Source organism: Salmo trutta, chromosome 27 (assembly GCF_901001165.1).
Source record: "Salmo trutta chromosome 27, fSalTru1.1, whole genome shotgun sequence".
NCBI classification, from domain to species: domain Eukaryota; kingdom Metazoa; phylum Chordata; class Actinopteri; order Salmoniformes; family Salmonidae; genus Salmo; species Salmo trutta.
Window position 1 is genome coordinate 4,410,875 of NC_042983.1, and position 20,064 is coordinate 4,430,938.

General features: G+C 40.5%; 1 protein-coding gene across 8 annotated transcripts in view; it reads left to right on the top strand.

Moving 5' to 3' along the window:
• The window catches only part of kcnt1b (potassium sodium-activated channel subfamily T member 1b), a 117,771-nt gene that overhangs the window by 25,441 nt on the left and 72,266 nt on the right, over nt 1-20,064 (top strand). For 3 of the 8 annotated variants that reach the window (XM_029716380.1, XM_029716383.1, XM_029716382.1), the window contains exon 1: nt 7,684-8,088. The exons of the other annotated variants lie outside the window; for them this stretch is intronic. In XM_029716380.1, coding sequence (XP_029572240.1) covers nt 7,940-8,088 — 149 coding nt within the window. In that variant the 5' untranslated portion in view covers nt 7,684-7,939. Of the gene's footprint in view, nt 1-7,683; nt 8,089-20,064 lie in introns of those variants that run through there. 8 annotated transcript variants of the gene reach the window in all.

Here is a 20,064-nt window from a genome sequence, read left to right on the forward strand (position 1 = left end):
AAATCTATTTTTTGGGGCCATTAAAATAACATCAAATTGATCAGAAATACAGTGTAGACATTGTTAATGTTGTAAATGACTATTGTAGCTGGAAACGGCTGACTTTTAATGGAATATCTACATAGGTGTACAGAGGCCCATTATCAGCAACCATCACTCTTGTGTTCCAATGGCAATTTGTGTTAGTTAATCCAAGTTTATCATTTTAAAAGGCTAATTGATCATTAGAAAACCCTTTTGCAATTATGTTAGCACAGCTGAAAACTATAGGCCAGTCTGAGATATGGCCTATAGTTTGACTCCGGGATGCTGGCCTTCTAGGCAGAGTTGCAAAGAAAAAGCCATATCTCAGACTGGCCTATAGTTTTCAGCTGTGCTAATATAATTACAAAAGGGTTTTCTAATGATCATTCAGCCTTTTAAAATGACAAAGTTGGATTAGCTAACACAATATGCCATTGGAACATAGGAGTGATGGTTGGTGATAATGGGCCTCCGTACGCCTATGTAGATATACCATTCAAAATCAGCCGTTTTCAGCTACAATAGTCATTTACAACATTAACAATGTCTACACTGTATTTCTGATCAATTTGATGTTATTTCAATGGACAAAAAAATTAGCTTTTCTTTCAAAAACAAGGGCATTTCTAAGTGACCCCAAACTTTTGAACAGTAGTGTATCTTCCCTTACGATTAATAATTTTGTTTTCCTCCCCCCTTCTGCCGCTTTTCATGATGCTGATGGGAGCTATATGGAATGAGTGGAGGTAATTAGATGATGAATCAACTATAACTGCTCCATTGAGGAAGAATCACTGTTCGAATACTGACCTTGCTTTCTATAGCCTGTTTAATAGAGAAATAAGCGTTTAATACTTTGAAAATGCTCCTCTCAACAAGGCAACAACAAGGCAGCCGTGGACAAGACTCTAACTGGATGGTGTACATAACAGTGTTATGGCAGGGTGTAGCACTGATGATGATGACGATGACTATGATGATGATGATGATGATGAGCCAGCAGAAGTCCTCTGAATGCATCAAGGGCTGTATGAGCCTCAGGGAAGGCCAGGGTTAGTGTGAACTTTTCCCTGTTCTGCCACCTAATGTGTGAAGATACATTATGTGATGTGCCTGGAGTGGAGTGTTGGGAAATGTTCCTTCCAAAACAGGGCACCTACAGGTTAGACACAAACGCATGGCACACACATGAACACGCACACACGTGCACAAGCATCACACACACACACTTTCAGACTCAGAGCCTGGAGTCTAGACCATAGGTAGGCTTAGTCATCATGCTAGTGTGTGGGTGGCCCACAGTTATAGCTCTCGCCTCTCACCCTCATCGGCACTAGACATTTTTCCATTTAAATTGGCTGCACTGTCTCGATCTGTACATCTGGATTGCGGAATATAGCTCAATCAGTATGAGAATCCCAATGTGTTAAATGTGTCTTTGAGAATCGATTTGTACTTCCCTCTGATATGATTAACACTTGTTTCAGTGTTTTAATATCTGGTATTAGTCAGTATCTCCTAGCTAGAAAATTAGTTTTTGCCTACAGTATGAATAGTTAGGCTGTTTTATAGAGCCCCAACGCAGAGGATACTAATTGGTTGTCGAGCACAGTCTCACGAGGCTCATCCTAGTGGCAACTGCAATAAGTATAGACTTCACAGAAGTGAGAAAGGAAAACTGTCAGGGGAGAACTGAGTTTTATAACCTCTGTATTGCTTTCCTTCACTTATTTGAGGTGGGAAATTGTATCACTCAGGCGTTTGTCTTCCCTTGTTTAATTAGCTGCCGTTGGTGGAGGCTGGAGCCCTATGGTTGTCATGTTTAATAAGCTGCTGTAATGACTGGGATGTGACGAGCTCGTCAGCGAGCAAAGGGACTGTGTGTGTGTGTGTGTGTGTGTGTGTGTGTGTGTGTGTGTGTGTGTGTGTGTGTGTGTGTGTGTGTGCGTGTGCGTGTGCGTGCGTGTGTGTGTGTTTGCGCGCAGGTGGTGTGTCTATAGAGACACAGCATCGTCACACTGGACTGGAGGCTGATGTGGGGACAAGGGGAAATGGGAATTGGTTTCTATGAGACATGGCAGAACAGTAGAAGAGTTACTCTGCTTCTCTCTTCTCTGTGCAGGCAAGTGGAATACATAGAAAATAATTGGCTAGTACAGTGCCTTCAGAAAGTATTCATGCCCCTTGACTTATTCCACATTTTGTTGTGTTACAGCCTGAATTCAAAATGGATTAAAAAAATACCCATAATGACAACGTGAAAACCGTTTTTTAGAAATTGTAGCCAATTTATTGAAAATGAAATACTGAAATATCTGAAGTATTCACACCCCTGAGTCAATACTTTGTAGAAGCACCTTTTGGCATTCTTCAAGCTCTGTCAAATTGGTTGTTGATCATTACTAGACAACCATTTTCAGGTCTTGCAATAGATTGTCAAGTAGATTTAAGTCAAAACTGTAACTCGGCCAGTCAGGAACATTCACGGTCTTTTTGGTAAGTAACTCCAGTGTAGATTTGGCCATGTGTTTTAGGTTATTGTCCTGCTGAAAGGTGAATTCATCTCCCAGTGTCCGGTGGAAAGCAGACTGAACCAGGTTTTCCTCTAGGATTTTGCCTGTGCTTAGCTCCATTCTGTTTATTTTTTATCCTGAAAAACTCCCCAGTCTTTAAAGATTACAAGAATACACATAACATGATGCAGCCAGCACTGTGTTTGAAAATGTGGAGAGTGGTACTCAATAATGTGTTGTATTTGATTTGCCCCAAACATCACACTTTGTATTCAGGAGAAAAAGTGAATTGCTTTGCCATTTTCTTCCAGTATTACTTTAGTGCCTTGTTGCAAGCAGGATGCATGATTTGGAATATTTTTATTCTGTACAATCTTCCTTCTTTTCACACTGTCAATTAGGTTGGTATTGTGGAGTAACTACAATGTTGTTGATCCATCCTCAGTTTTCTCCGATCACAGCCATTAAACTCTGTAACTGTTTTAAAGTCACAATTGGCCTCATGGTGAAATCCCTGACCGGTTTCCTTCCTCTCCGGCAACTGAGTTAGGAAGGACACCTGTATCTTTGTAGTGACTGGGTGTATTGATACACCATCCAAAGTGTAATTAATAACTTCCCCATGCTCAAAAGGATATTCAATGTCTGTTTTTTTGTTTTTTTACCCATCTACCAGTAGGTGCCCTTCTTTGCGAGGCATTGGAAAACCTCCCTGGTCTTTGTGGTTGAGTCTGTGTTTGAAATTCACTGCTCGACTGAGGGACCTTACAATTATCTGTATGTGTGGGGTAGAGAGATGAGGTAGTCATTCAAAAATCATGTTTAACACTATTAAACATGCAACTTATTACAGTATGGGACTTGTTAAGCAAATTTTAAGCAAGTGTTTACTCCTGAACTTATTTTGGCTTGCCATAACAAAGGGGTTAAATACTTATTGACTCAAAATAATATCTTCAAATAGCCACCCTTTGCCTTGATGACAGCTTTGCACACTCTTGACATTCTCTCAACCAGCTTCATGAGGTAGTCACCTGGAATGCATTTCAATTAACAGGTGTGCCTTGTTCAAAGTTAATTTGTGGAATTTCTTTCCTTTTGAATGTGTTTGAGCCAATCAGTTGTGTTGTGACAAAGTAGGGGGGTAAACAGAAGATAGCCCTATTTGGTAAAAGACCAAGTCCATATTATGGCAAGAACAGCTCAAATAAGCAAAGAGAAACAACAGCCCATCATTACTTTAAGACATGAAGGTCAGTCAATACAGAAAATTTCAATAACTTTATGCAGTCGCAAAATCCATCAAACGCTATGATGAAACTGGCTCTCATGCGGACTGCCACAGGAATGTAAGACCCAGAGTTACCTCTGCTGCAGAGAATAAGTTCATTAGAGTTACCAGCCTCAGAAATCGCAGCCCAAATAAATGCTTCACAGAGTTCAAGTAACAGACACATCTCAACAACAACTGTTCAGAGGAGACTGTGTGAATCAGGCCTTTATGGTCGAATTGCTGCAAAGAAACCCTACTAAAGGACACCAATAATAAGAAGAGACTTGTTTGGGCCAAGAAACACGAGCAATGGACATTAGACCGGTGGATATTTGTCCTTTGGTTTGATGAGTCCAAATTTGAGATTTTTGGTTCCAACCGCCGTGTCTTTGTGAGACGCTGTGTGTGTGAACAGATGATCTCCACGTGTGTATTTCCCATGGTAAACAATGGAGGAGGAGGTGTTATGGTTAGCCTAGTGGTGGTGTAATGTGGGTATAGCCTAGTGGTGGGCGGCAGGTAGCCTAGTGGTGGGCGGCAGGTAGCCTAGTGGTTAGAGCATTGGGCCGGTAACCAAAAGGTTGCTAGATCAAATCCCTGAGCTGACATGGTAAACATCTGTCGTTCTACCCCTGAACAAGGCAGTCAACCCACTGATCCTAGGCCGTCATTGTAAATAAGAATTTGTTCTTAACTGATTTGCCCAGTTAAATAAAGGTTAAATAAATAAATCAAAATATGAGGACACAGGACACTGACCCAACACACCTCCAGGCTGTGTAAGGGCTATTTTACCAAGAAGGAGAGTGATGGAGTGCTGCATCAGATGACTTGGCTTCCACAATCACCCGACCTCAACCAAATTGAGATGGTTTGGGATGAGTGAAGGAAAAGCAGCCAACAAGTGCTCAGCATACAGTATGTGGGAACTCCTTCAAGACTGTTGGAAAAGCATTCCAGGTTAAGCTGATTGAGAGAATGCCAACAGTGTGCAAAGCTGTCATCAAGGCAAAGAATGGGTGGCTATTGGAAGAATCTCAAATATAAAATATATTTGGATTTGTTTAACACTTTTTTGGTTACTACATGATTCCATATGTGTTATTTCATAGTTTTGATGTCTTCACTATTATTCTACAATGTAGAAAATAGTAAAAATAAAGAAAAACCCTTGAATGAGTAGGTGTGTCTGGTGACTGGTACTACATTTATATATATATATATATAAAATGTCTATATCAGCACATACTTTACGTGACTATTATGCCATTAAAATAAACAACCAGTTTCCACTTCTGTCACATATCTGTACAACAAGATATGTCCATATGTGCCCCCATGATCCCTGAGGCATAGTCTATTTCAGACCACATAGAGGAAAGTGCTCTTTTTCAGGTTAGCCCTTGGGTCGCAGTCCCTCTGCTGCATGCACAGGCGCGTGTGTGTGTGTGTGTGTGTGTGTGTGTGTGTGTGTGTGTGTGTGTGTGTGTGTGTGCAAGCATGCACATACAGTATGTGTGTATATGTGTGTGCGTACTGTATGTGGTCATGAATGTGTGTGTCCAAGTGTGCCAGTGGTGTTGACTTGTCAGCCTTTCTCCCCTCTCTGGCCATGTTATGTTGAAGCAGACAGCTGTGGTGTTGTGTAGCCTGTGGAGCTCGAGGCTGCTTGCTCCTGTTCTAATGTGTTTTGACAGAGCAGTGTTACTGTGGCTCTCGGTTGCCATCTGCAGTGTGAAGGAGGTAGTGGTGCGTGACCAGAGGGATTAGTGGACTGTGGGCGCTCCGACGCCAGTGTGTCTGCGTGTGTGTCCGTGTGTGTGTTGTCGCCCCCAGACTGCCATTCCATTCCCACCGTCACCAGTCTTATTTTCAGTATTGGAATGAGATTTAAGGGGACCTTTTTGACCCTCTCCCAAAGTGCCTATTATCTGCTGACTGTTCAATCTTCTAACAACACTACAGTACAGTATGTATGTTTTTATAGCTAGTGTTTTTTTTTATTGTCACAGACTGTGGTAGTGTTATTAGTGCTATATATTGCTGTTTTCCAAAAAGGTACATGTAGCGGAGGTAATTTGAAATCACACTCTGCCAATTATTGGCCTTGACTATGTATAAAACCCAATAGTAGTCCTTGCACCAGAGTAATTTCCCTTTGATCTAATGGCAATAGCTCCTGGTTACGAAGTCCCCCTGTTACATACACACATTGACAAAGCATCAACTTATACTAAGAGCTATATTTTGCTCAGAAAATACTACTGATCATTCAGTTGTTTCTGTCTGCTCCTTGTAGTAAACTGCTGCTCTTGCTCAGTGTCTGTTGGAGGTATGGCTGTTGTTCTCTCCATCACCACAAGGTGACTCTGTGGAGACTGAGTACGGTCCTCTCCTCTGTTTCCTCCTTTGTTTTCTTCCTCATCCTTTTTCCATCCTTCATTCTAAATCTTTATTTTTTTCTTGCACCCCCTTCAATCTCTATCACTTTTTTATTACATTACATATATAATTTTCTTCCCTTACTGGACTCAGTCCTCCTTCACTTTTCTTCTTGCAATTGCTTTTCCCAAGAGTTGCTATCTATTGATCATTCTAAAGTGTTTGTGACAGGCTGTCTTTTTGTCTTTCCTTGTATTATCCTCTTCACTGTAGGACAACGTAAAAGGTTTTGAGGGTTCCGTAATGTTGGTTAATATACTGTAGGCCATGGTGAGGAGTGGAGGTTCCATTTTTGTTTTGGTGTTATAAATGAGCTCCTATATTAAGTGCGTACAAGCATCCTAGTGTTCGTTAATTGCAGTGCACCTGTGGCTGTTGGTCTGGTGGTGCCACGTTGTGTCTACACTGTAAAATACTACTCACTTTAGATGAGACATGGGAGTGATTACTGATTATAGGAGTGTCAGATCTGGTGGCAACTGCGAGCGTCAAGCATTACTGAGATTTCACAGTATGAATAAGTCATCCATCACTCCTGTTTTGGAAATTAATAAACCTCACCTTAGTGATCCTATCCATTAAAAACCTCTTAAGGATCCGCCCATTTTTTCCCCAATTTTCGCCTAAAATGACATACCCAAATCTAACTGCCTGTAGCTCAGGACCTGAACAAGGATATGCATATTCTTGATACCATTTGAAAGGAAACACTTTGAAGTTTGTGGAAATGTGAAATGAATGTAGGAGAATATAACAGATTAGAGCTGGCAAAAGATAATACAAAGGGAAAAAAATGCTATTTTTGTACAATCATCTTTGAAATGCAAGAGAAAGGCCATAATGTATTAATCCAGCCCACGCGCAATTTAGATTTTGGCCACTAGATGGCAGCAGTGTATGTGCAAAGTTTTAAACTGATCCAATGAACCACTGCATTTCTGTTAAAAATGTTGTATCAGGACTGGCCAAAGTGCCTAATTGGTTTATTAATAACTTTTCAAGTTCATAACTGTCTTGATAACTCATAACTCTTTCACTGTAATAGCTACTATAAATTGGACAGTGTAGTTAGATTAACAAGAATTTAAGCTTTCTGCAAATATCAGATATGTCTATGTCCTGGGAAATGTTCGTGTTACTTACAACCTCATGCTAAACGCATTAGCCTACTTTAGCTCAACCTTCCTGCGGGGACCCACCGATCTTGTAGAGGTTATTAATTCATAATGGGGTAAAGACACTTTACACTACAAAACTGTTAATACACATTATATTTTGGTGCACAGAATGACAGCTGTGGCAATGTGCAGTGATCAAAATAAATCTTTGATCATGCCCCCCTTTGCACATCTTGCGAATGATGTAACAATTAGTACAGCTACACTAGCAACAGAGGCACGCGACTACTGGGTAGAATGGTTTGATGACGTCTTGAGGCTGAGATGCAATGGACCTCACATCTCCGAAGGATGGAGTGCTGCTCAATAACAATAAGCTCCCAGCACTTTCTCACATGATTGTGTGATGCAGAAAGGAATGGAAAACAAGTCTACCTCGGTCTATATTGCCGCAGAAGTGCGTTCAGGATGCAGTTTTGAATTTCAGTCGCTCCATAGGCTGGTATTGACAACTGAGGGGTAACATATTGGTCATTCTCGGCAGGGGGTAACTTGGGAGAGGGTGGACGATGGCAGGCGCTAAACTCACGCCGTCTCCTTCGGAGATAGACCCAGACGTGAAGACCGAGGCGACGAAAACACCGGAGGAGCCGACTTGGGTCAACCCGTTGAAGCCGATACGGACGATGGGCTCTTTTGGGAGTGATGCTGGGCAAAGGTACCGCACATTGACCCGCATGAAGCCGCTGCATGTTTCAGACTAAGAGCACCAGTTCGATATCAAACCTGCAGCATCCTCAAACCCGTGTGATGCTTCAAGCGCGCGGTGCAAAGCGCAGTCAAATTGTATCCCATATAAGCTATTTATTATTATATTTAGGCAAAGGATATGAATTAGCCTATGTAATGATACATTCGTATCGAATATATAGCCTACATTCCTTAGTCGATTATATCCTTTTGCAAAAATGAAAATAACAAATCGCGATCTCTGTTTTCCAGTCTGTTGATAGGTTAAGGCTATATTGACACATATTATGCGCGATTTATGAAACTGATTTATGCACGCAATGGCACTGTTTGTTACATTTGCGGAAATTGGCACTGTATGTGCCACCCACTTGTAAATCATATTTTTTCTCAGCCTCCTGTTTAAGGTTTTTCTGGGTTTTTCTTTATGTCTGCAGTTTGATTCCTGTGCATCGCTTACATAACTCCGAGAATGCTGCTGCTCTTTATAGACCGTACAATTGCTTTATTGGTTGCATGGAGGATATTGACACATTTGTATTAATATTTTGCTCATTCAAGTGATTTAATCGATTTCAATTTCCATGATAGACATTTACTTTTGAGTAAATTAGCAGACGCTCTTAACCAGAGCGACTTACAGGAGCAATGATCGTTAAGTGCCTTGCTCAAGGGCACATCGACAGAGCCCTGTCGGCTCGGGGATTCTAGAATTCTAACCAGAAACCTTTCAGTTACTGTCTGCTTTCCAATGCAAACCACAGCGGATTATGAGAGTGTGTGTGTGTGTGTGTGTGTGTGTGTGTGTGTGTGTGTGTGTGTGTGTGTGTGTGTGTGTGTGTGTGTGTGTGTGTGTGTGTGTGTCGTCTGTGTGTGTCGCCTATGTGTGTAGCCTAGGCTACATGTGTGTCAGAGCACATCAGCAACTACAGTGGAATAGCCTTACCTTTACTCCCCAGCCAAGTCACATGAGATGCTTCTCTCTGAATGGGACTGCACGGTTTCATTAAGGGGGAGGATATGCAGGCAGCCTACAATGGCCTGCCTGAATAAAAGTCAGTATGGGTGTTAAAATGCTCTCTTTAACATTCTCATCCCTTCTCGCCGTTTCTCTTAGCACTTTACTGCATAGTTCAATTAATGATGTTGGTTGGGCAGAAACTTGCAACAATGTTTTGAGTCTGCTACAGTATTTTTGCTGTGTAGCAAAATCCAGAGGGGCAAAGTAAGGTTGAGCTTGGTGCAGGGTGTTAAATCTTTTAATAGTTGCAGAGAGTTGTGCCAAGTCAATACAGTTAATTACAGCAGTTTTAACATTATTAACAGTTACATATGCCTGTAATGTTTAGTTCTGACATTTATGCACATTGGACCCACTTACATGTGATTTTCCAATGTCACTGGCTTCATTAACTATTCAGAAACATTGACACGTGTATGTTAATCGTTTTCTGTATACCATTACAACAATAATTCTGTCAAAGCGAATGCAATATTGCTGAGGCTATAGTATACTGCCTTACTGCCTGTGAAAATAGGACAGTATAGTTTGTAGGCAGTATATGTTTCTATTTCAAAGGCACTATCTCTCATCAATAATACAGACTGAGGCAGAACTCAAGAGGCCCACTGCTGCACCACCAGCAAAAATGCATCAGGGGGCTTTTTATGGAGTCTAAAGTACTGTAGCTGGTATACCATAGAGCAGGGGTAGACAACCCTGGTCCTGTGGGGCCACAGGCACTTCATGTTTTTGATTTAAAGTGAAAATTTGAGGCCCGCACTCGATCCTAACCCGCAAATATAGAAAATGCACTGTACTGTCAGAGATGGTGGAACTATTTTTTTGACAGGCCTTTTTAGATAGATCTATGTTTCTGCTTATAATTTACAACATTTATGCAGGCTATTTGTTAGTCAGGCTATTTGTTAGGGGTTGCGGGTAGCATAGTGGTTAGAGCGTTGGGCCAGTAACCGAAAGGTTGCTCGATCGAATCCCCGAGCTAACAAGGTAAAAATCTGTCATTCTGCCCCTGAACAAGGCAGTTAACCCACTGTTCCCCGGTAGGCCGTCATTGTAAATAAGAATGTGTTCTTAACTGACTTGCCTGGTTAAATACAAATATGGTGTGAGGTGCTTTGCACAATCACTATAATTAGATACATGCAGCTTTTCTTCTGTTATTACTAGAACGCTAAATATATCCTTGCTCACCAGAATAATGTCATAAATAGATATGCTTCAATCCAGTTGACATCGGAAAGTTTGTTTTCTCTTTCTATTTCATCTCTGCTTCTCTCGCGCAGCAAAGACGTTTAGAGAAAACGCAATAGGCCTAACTCTAAAACAACGAGAAAGCCTTTCCATGTAAAATTTCCAAATTTCATCAGTTTGACCAGTTTTAAGGAAATTAAAAGCTGTTAAAACGACTCAACATGCTTGTTTATAAGATTTCAGTTCAGCTTGGATGCATATTTTATGTGGTTGAAATACTATCAGCGTTTATGATGCCGATAAAGCTGGCACCCTTTACACACAGTCCCTAACCGCGCATTCATTCTCTCAACATCCTATAATAAATTAATAATATTTCTCCACTCCTGTTCCTGATTCAAAATGTACATTTGGTGTATGATTTTACTGTAAGAAATGCTTAATTCTGCAGGAGTTAATATCATATTAGGTCAGAGTTTCCCAAACTCGGTCCTCGGGACACCAAGGGGTGTACATTTTGTTTTTTGCCCTAACAAAACACAGCTGATTCAATTTGAATTCCCCCTCTTGTGACTGTCGAATTTGTATAGCGCCTCACAATCATCATACATATCATCCTCTTTTACCACTTCACCAAATCTTTTCCAAACATTAGACTACTGTTCTGGTCCTCTCTTCTATTAATTTTCAACAGTAGAAGCTACCAGGCCTCTGCAGATCTTCTTCTCCTGTCTGCCCTGCCTACTTTTTATCCCCTGTTGTTGTTTCCCCATGCTGTCAGCCTTAGGCTCTGAGACAGAGATGATTGGGAAGTTTAAAGAGCCCTGTTTGTGTGTGTCCACGTGCTAGTGATCCGCGTCAACTGTTTCACCCGCACGCGCACGCAATTGCTAATAACACATCCACAACTGCCAGACTATATGTGAAAATCTAAGGCCTACACCTGACCCTAACCCCCAAATATAGATAATGTGCTGTACAGTCAGAGGTGGCGGAACAATTTTTTGACAGGCCTTTTTACATAGGCCTATGTTTCTGCTTATAATTTCCGACATTTTGGTAGGCTATTTGTTAGTCAACTTGTCTATAATTAGATGCAGCTTCTCTTCTGTCATTACTTGGTGCCCTAGAATATTACATAAACCCTTGCTCACAACAATAAAAGTCATAAAACATTGACAGAATGAATGCTTAAATATAGTTGACAGTGATAAAGTTTGTTTTCACTTTCATCTCTGTTTCTCTCATGCAGCAAATATATTTAAGACCTAATGAAAAACCTCAATATAGCCTATAGATATGAATTGCACAAGAATTATACATTTATGGATTTTTAATGCATTGTTTTCTCTATATTCAACCCGTCTGCCCACCACGCACCCACCCTTCATCCACGTGGATATAACCGCGGGGACTGCGGGTTATGAGTCAACCCGTACATCACTAGCGCTTGTGCATGTGTATGTGCATTCATGTGTGTGTGCTTGCGTGCAGGGACAAAATAGTGTTCCTCAGATGATTATGATAATGGTGGTTATGACTCTAAGCCCATGCAGCTTAATATACTCACAAAAGCCTCAGAGTCATCGTGCGCTGATCTAAATACACTGGAGTGAGAATGAGAGTAAATCGGCCCACTGTTGTTGAGTGTACTGCATGCAGCCAGGCACAGCAGTCTTCACTGAAGAGCCTACAGTGTTGATTTACTGCTGCAGCATGGAATGATAGACACAGCAGAGTATAGCAGAGATAGTCTGAGGCGTGTGTAATATCCGTTATCATATTAGATAGTCAAACAGCACCACACATTAGATAGTTAGTCTGGTGTGCTGATTTTTTATGCATTGATCTTGTATGAAATTCAAAGGGAAAGGGGGGATACCTAGTCAGTTGTACAACTGAATGCATTCAACTGAAATGTGTCTTCCGCATTTAACCCAACCCCTCTGAATCAGAGAGGTGCGGGGGGGCTGCCTTTAATCAACATCCACGTCGAGGCTCTCATTTGCATAATAGTGTCCATATCATTTCATTTTACATGTCCATGTATTGTGTGACAAACATTTTATAGTACAAAAACGTTACATTACTGTATCTGTGATTGCAACAAAATTCCCACTTCCCATCACTTTTAATTCACTTCCTTCAGACAGAAAGGATGCTGTCAGTCAGTCAGTCAGTCAGAGATCAGAGTTTTCCATGGGAAGGCAATGAAACATGATCAGTGGGAGACCTGTCCTCTACGTGTTCAGTGTTCAGCTCCAGAGAGGATGGAAGGAAGGAGTGAGAATCCATAATATGACCCATCTCCATTGACCCACCGCTCCATTCCTCCTCACTCCTCTCTGCTTAGTTATTCATTACGGCATTATTTAAATGCCTAGGAACCCCCTCAGTGCCGTGCTAGGATGCTTCACGGTACATTCATACCAACAGCTGGTCGGAAGGATGTAGGATGTAAACAAACAGTGTAACCAAAACTTACAGTAAGCTAATATAGTAGTTTTCTTTCCAAGGATACAGGAAGTTGATACTGTAAGATCTTGTTCTTTTATACTGTAAAATATTTGTACGATATTCTGATTATGGGACTATTATGATTATGCGATTATAGGATTAATAGTACTCGCTTTCAAAGCATGTGCCTTATATCATGAAATTAAAACGATAGATTAATTGTGTGCATCTCTATCCCTATAGAATCAATTGAGATGTTACTCAGGTTTGATACATTAGGGATAAATCATCATTTATATAATGGTTATGGGAATATGCTATGTTCTACGCTTCCAAAGTCTGTCCCTTAATGTTATGAAATCAAAATATTTTTTGTAACTGTATCCATATAGATCAGGCTTTCCCAAACTCAGTCCCGGGGACCGCAAAGGGTGCATGTTTAGGTTTTTACCCTAACACTACACAGCTGATTCAAATACTTAAAGCTTGATGATGGGCAAAAATCTAAATGTGCACCCCTTGGGGTCCCCAGGATCGAGTTTGGGAGCAAAGCACTTAACCTTAATTGCTACGGGTCTGCTAAATGACAAAAAGCAATGGCTTGGCCACAATGCTCTGGCCTCAATAGTAATAACAACTTTTGTCTAGGGGATGGCTGGAGGATGCTGATGACGGATTGCAGGGGGATTTGTTGCTCTGCAGGCCGAGGCTGCTGCTTTTCTAATTGAAATGAGGAGATTGCTGTGCTTGAAAAGACTGAACGCAATGTTCTTTCTCTTTGTTAGTTCTCTGCCTTAGTTTAATCTCTTACAACCTCACCAATCCTCTCTTAAGCCCCCTGTACCACAATAATTGATTATGTATAGGCTTATCCTATTCAGCTGTTGTTCAATGTAGGGCCACCACTCTCGTCATTCAAACACTGTATATTGTGCCAGACATGATCTATTAGTGCAAATTGCCCATACAGTTGGCAGATTGTTTTTCATTTTTGTAAATGCAAATGATATCCCCATACCTCAAGCGCACCTTTTTAATAAATCCAAGAGCACCTTTCCAAGGGGTTACTTAGTTAAAATACAGGAGCTTGTTAGTTGATTGGACTCGATGCTGTATTTTTTATTCCTTTAGTGGGAGGGAGAACATGAACCAAGTTATTAACCAGGATCCCTTCTGGGATGTCTTCTTATCAATCCATCTCTAATCCATTACTCTATATCTGTACTTAAATTGGCTATTTACTCAATTTAATAGAAATGTTGGTTGCACCTTTAACTGTGCCCTAATTAGCGTACTACTTAATCATCAAGATCTTGGAAGTTAACACACACTCCATTAGCTGCTGCCTTCAGTATACTCATAGCAGATGTTACTGAAGCTAGCTACAATGAGCTCCAAAAGTATTGGGACAGTGACACATTAGTTGATGTTTTGGCTCTGTACTCCAAAACTTGAAATTATAGTGACTATGAGGTTAAAGTGCAGACTAGACTATCAGCTTTAATTTGAGGGTATTTTAATCCATATCGGGTGAATTGTTTAGAAAGTACAGCAGTTTTGGAACATAGTCCCCCCATATTAGGTGAACAAAAGTAGTGGGACAAATTCACATATACAAAGTTATAGATGCACAAATATCAATCCCCTAAAATGCTAACCTCCCCTGTTATTGTATTGTGAGAGGTTAGCATATCATGGGGATATGATATTTGTGCGTCTGTAACTTTCTCACTCATAATTTTTCACGATTAATTCAGGAGTATCCGTAATCATGGTAGCATCAACATTAATGTAGAAGTGTTTAGAAACATATTATATTCTTATTTACAATAAAAGTGACTCCAAAATGACACAATACATTATTTACCATTAATTTCTATTGGGCACAAAAAGAATCTGAAACACAACCAAACCAAACAGCAAATGCATCAAACACATTTGTAGAGTCACAAGCTTGATGTAGCCATTGCATCCTATGCATATGGGACCAAATAGTTCACTTTTTACTACTTTAATATACATATAACTGAATTTGTTCCCAACGGTTCACTCGATATGGATGAAAATTATCTAAAATTAAAACTGACAGTCTGCACTTTAACCAGTAGTTGTTGTATCATTTCAAATCCAAAGTGCTGGAGTACACAGTCAAAACAACAACAAATGTGTCACTGTCCCAATACTTTTGGAGCTCACTGTATAAAGGGAAGTGCATCTGAAATCTCCATCTCTTGGGTTGTGTTGGTGCTTATTTCTAGCTATCTTAATATAACTGTTCAGTTATGATTTCCTTGCCTTTTAGCAACTCTTGCTTAATGAGCTGTTTTAAAAGTCAACTGCCCCTTAGAACCAACTTCTCTGTTTTTAAACGGCATATGTGGCATCGATATGAGTCAGAAACATTAATTCTAGTGTCAAAATTGACTACAAAGTGTAAATAGCATAATTCCAGTCTCGTCCAAAGCTGAGCTTTCTAAGTGAGTTTGTCACTGTTTACTCGAGGGTTGGGTATGGATTACGATCATGCCCACTTGCCCAGTGCCCACTAACACGAGAGAAGTAGCTGTGCTGCACACTCCATCCAAACATAGCAGCCAAAATCTCCAAGAAGTCAGACAGACCTGCACATTACACAGCACCTCAGACTTGTTTAAATAAGACAACACGTCACCAAGGCGATGTTGAAATAACCCTTGGCTTTAAGCGTGGTCATTTTCTGATTTGTTTGACAGTGTCAATCACTCGAGTCTGCCACTTTTTGGTGCAAAATGAGAGTTGAGATGATCAGTTTGCACTTGTATCCCAACTACAATTTATAAGTAACCCAAACCCGTTTTTTTTTTACATGATTCCCTACTAGACACTGCCAGACAGATGCACACTCTGGTAATAGATAGTGAGAAAGTTGTTAAAAACTAAACTGCACGGAAGCATGCTAGCTACTAACGTTACTTGCTAGCTTAATTGACACAGAGTTGGCATTTAGCTAGCTAGCAAGTGATTTTGAGTACTGATAAACAGCGTGTAACTTGTGCTTTATTTACGATAGCTTGACAGTTTGCAGATGATGAAGTTGTAGACATGTTATTGTTCTCAAAAATCAGTCCTGAGCACGCTACCATACTTTCCCGACTCGATAGACTGTATGCAATGCGCTGACTCGTTTTTATGCACACTTACTTACTTGAGAAATACTGCACCAAACACCTTAGCTAGGTGTAAAATTGCGTGACTAAGACCTCCTTGGCAAAAACGTCTAAATTAATGACAGATGTCTTGATTTATCCTAAATTATTTCTGACTATTTTAAGGAAGTGGCTATGTTGTTACTATGATGACTCGGGGGGGGGGGACACAACAGTATTAGCCAGTGTATGCAAACATAAAACACCACCATCAAACTACACCCCCAAGACAACTCTTGTTTGGTTTAATTCAATGTCCACTAGCATTTCTTAATCAGCAATCTTCAAAACGAGGCCAAATCAGGAAGTGCAGTCACCCTTTAACGTGGTCCTCATGGTAAATTATGTCACAATTGTTATCATTAGGGATGTGTTCTGGAGCGGATGCAGTAGCTCATCAGTTGACTTGAAAAGCGAAGTAGCCCCCATGGAAGCATTGTCGTGATTGGTGCGTTGTGAGTTCCTACCCACAATCCCTACTTTGGTAGTTGAGTGGAGCTAAAAGCTGCCATTAACATTCAGGAGGGTGTATATGTTTGTGTGTGCATGCGTGGAGATTCTTACAAACACTAAATGCAAATGCCTTACATGTTTAAGTCACTGTTTGTCCCTTTGGATTATAAGGACAGAGTAATTCCCCAGAGGTGTTGGCAGAGGCAGGTATGACTTCAGGAGGGGTGTAGTTTTATGCCCCACTGGCAAGCTACCACTTTTGGGAAACGGAATCAAAACTACAAGTTCCAGCATCCCTCTAAATTACTGCAGAGACTCATGTGGCCCCACAACATTTCAATAGGTCCTTGAGGGAACAAGTGACAGAGGGTTCAGCCAGTGTTAGCAGCATGGATCTGCATTAATTCACAAATACATGCAGTGATAAGCACTGGTTTAGCACTAGCAGTTGCTGTTTTTTATATAAATTGGTTTGCCGGATCTACTGTCAAGGTGAGGTGAGAATCAATTTGTTCCTGCATTGCATGCCTCAGGGGCTAAACAGAATGTGACAGTGTTTATGATACACTACCTCACCTGCATGATTACCAAGACAACAGAGACTTGCAGGCTCCTCCAGTGGGCCTGTGACGCCTCTGATACCAGAGGCAGAGATCGAGTGGTTGTTGATGTAGCAGTAGATATGTAATCAACAGAGCTGATGAGAGGAAGAACATCTGTGTAAGGCCTACCGCTTGAGTACCAGATAAGTGCTTTCTAATTAGATACCATCTTTATTGTTCATTTCACAGCCCTCAACTACAGCCATCAAACAGACCGACACTCACCTAGAGAGATGTTGACAAAACCACTCTGTCCATTGCCATGGAGACACCAGTCTCACTTGTATTTGGATTGTCCCAACCTCTACATATGATGTATACCTTAGAAATGCTCAGACTATCAACAGACTTTCAGTTGGATTTGTATTAAACAGCCACTGAACACGCTGATTGGCAAGTGTGTTTTTTGAAAATCTCATTCGAAAAATGAGATTTCAGTCTTTGGGGTGTGTTTCCTGACCGATTACACATTTCATTAATGACGTTTGTCCCCCATGACACACTGTAGATGCAGAAGTCTATTTCACGTCCTCAAAATAACCAGAATGAATCTAAGATAACTCAAGAAATCTGTAATTAATTTGGATGTTTCTGCAGAGGTCGTTTTAGTTGCGCAATTTTATATCTAACGAAGGTGTTTGGTGCAGTATTGCTCATGTCAAAAAATGTGCGATGTGTTGTCTTATGTAAACAAAGTCGGAGCTGCTGGGCAGGTCTGTCTCACTAGCTATGCTATTGGATAGAGAGCAATCACCATAGCTGTTCACCCCATGATAGTGAGCAAATGGACATCGTCAAACCAAAACCCAACTTTCATTTACCCTGTTGTGACATACAGATGTTCCAAACTCCATTTTAGACAAGACTGACTTTATGACCAAAATTATCCTATTTACGCTTTGTAGTCAATTCTGACACTAGAATAAGTGTTTCCGACTCGAATCGATGCCACATAGGCCGTTTTCAAAGGGATTTGTTGCTTTTTAAAGGCAGTCGCTCTTTAAATGTCAACTGAAACTTAATAAATCAAACAGACAGCGTGTAAATTATTGATTGATTGAACATCTATACTGTATATCAGTGTGAAGTTTGTCAAGTTCCCCAAGGTTGCAAATGTATATTCTCCAGCAAATCATCAAACCCTTGATTAGTTGAATCAGGGGTGCTTGTACGGGGCATGAACAAAAAAGGGTAGAAGAGGACTGCAGTTGAGAAACACCTGTGTAGATCATCTGTTGAAGACTGTCCAAATAAATTGCTTCTAAAAATGTTGCAGTGTACAACGATGTCAGGGACAGACTGAATACTAAAATAGGGTTTTTTATTTGGCAGTCAAAAGTTTTCGCCTTACAGACTCAATAGGTGATGAGTTCCAGTTTAGAGTAGTGTGGATAAAACATCTCTGTTCACACCTAAGTGGTTACTGGACCTCTCCAGGGTCCTGACTACTTCCTGATTGTGATGCGCAACACACTATTCTCTTCATCCACACTGAGTGACCTGAATGTAGTTGAGCTCAGGGATTTAGGTTCAGCTCAAAAGTATGTGGCCTGGACAACATTGTAATCTGCCTCTGATGTACAATACCGTTCAAAAGTTTGGGGTCACTTAGAAATGTCCTTGTTTTTGAAAGAAAATCACTTTTTTTGTCCATTAAAATAACATCAAATTGATCTGAAATACAGTGTAGACATTGTTAATGTTGTAAATGACTACTGTAGCTGGAAACGGCTGATATTTTATGTAATATCTACATAGAGTAGGCGTACAGGGGCCCATTATCAGCAACCATCACTCCTGTGTTCCAATAGCACGTTGTGTTAGCTAATTCAAGTTGATCATTTTAAAAGACTAATTGATCATTAGAAAAACCTTTTGCAATTATGTTAGCACAGCTGAAAACTTTTGTGCTCATTAAAGAAGCAAAAAACTGGCCTTCTTTAGACTAGTTGAGTATCCGGAGCATTTGTGGGTTCGATTACAGGCTCAAAATGGCCAGAAACAAATAACTTTCATCTGAAACTCGTCAGTCTATTCTTGTTCTGAGAAATGAATACTATTCCATGCGAGAAATTGCCAAGAAACTGAAAATCTCGTACAACGCTGTGTACTACTCCCTTCACAGAACAGCGCAAACTGTCTCTAACCAGAATAGAAAGAGGAGTGGGAGGCCCCGGTGCACAACTGAGCAAAAGGACAAGTACATTAGAGTGTCTAGTTTGAGAAACAGATGCCTCACAAGTCCTCAACTGGCAGCTTCATTAAATAGTACCCGCAAAACACCAGTCTCAACGTCAATGGTGAAAAGGCGACTCCGGGATGCTGGCCTTCTAGGCAGAGTTGCAAAGAAAAAGCCATATCTCAGACTGGCCAATAAAAAGAAAATATTAAGATGGGCAAAATAACACAGACACTGGATAGAAGAACTCTGCCTAGAAGGCTAGCATCCCGGAGTCGCCTCTTCACTGTTGACGTCGAGACTGGTGTTTGCTCCAGATACTCATCTAGTCTAAAGAAGGCCAGTTGAATTGCTTCTTTCATCAGCACAAATGTTTTCAGCTGTGCTAACATAATTACAAAATGATTTTCTAATGATAAATTAGCCTTTTAAAATGATAAACTTGGATTAGCTAACACAACGTGCCATTGGAACACAGGAGTGATGGTTGCTGATAATGTAGATATTCCATAAAAAGCATGTTTCCAGCTACAATAGTCATTTACAACATTAACAATGTCTACACTGTATTTCTGATCAATTTGCTGTTATTTTAATGGACAAAAAATGTGGTTTTCTTTAAAAAACAAGGACATTTCTAAGTGACCCCAAACTTTTGAACGGTAGTGTAGTAGGCCTATTTTAAGTGTCGCTTGAGAAAATGCTTAGATCAGGTACGGGTTCCAAAAAAGATTGGAATATTTTTATCCATCTACAAGTATAGGAAGTGACAAATCCATAAAAGGTATTTGTCCGATTCTGTCTTTTTAATTTGTCAGGTACTATATCTAGGGAATTACCATGCCCCTCCTAA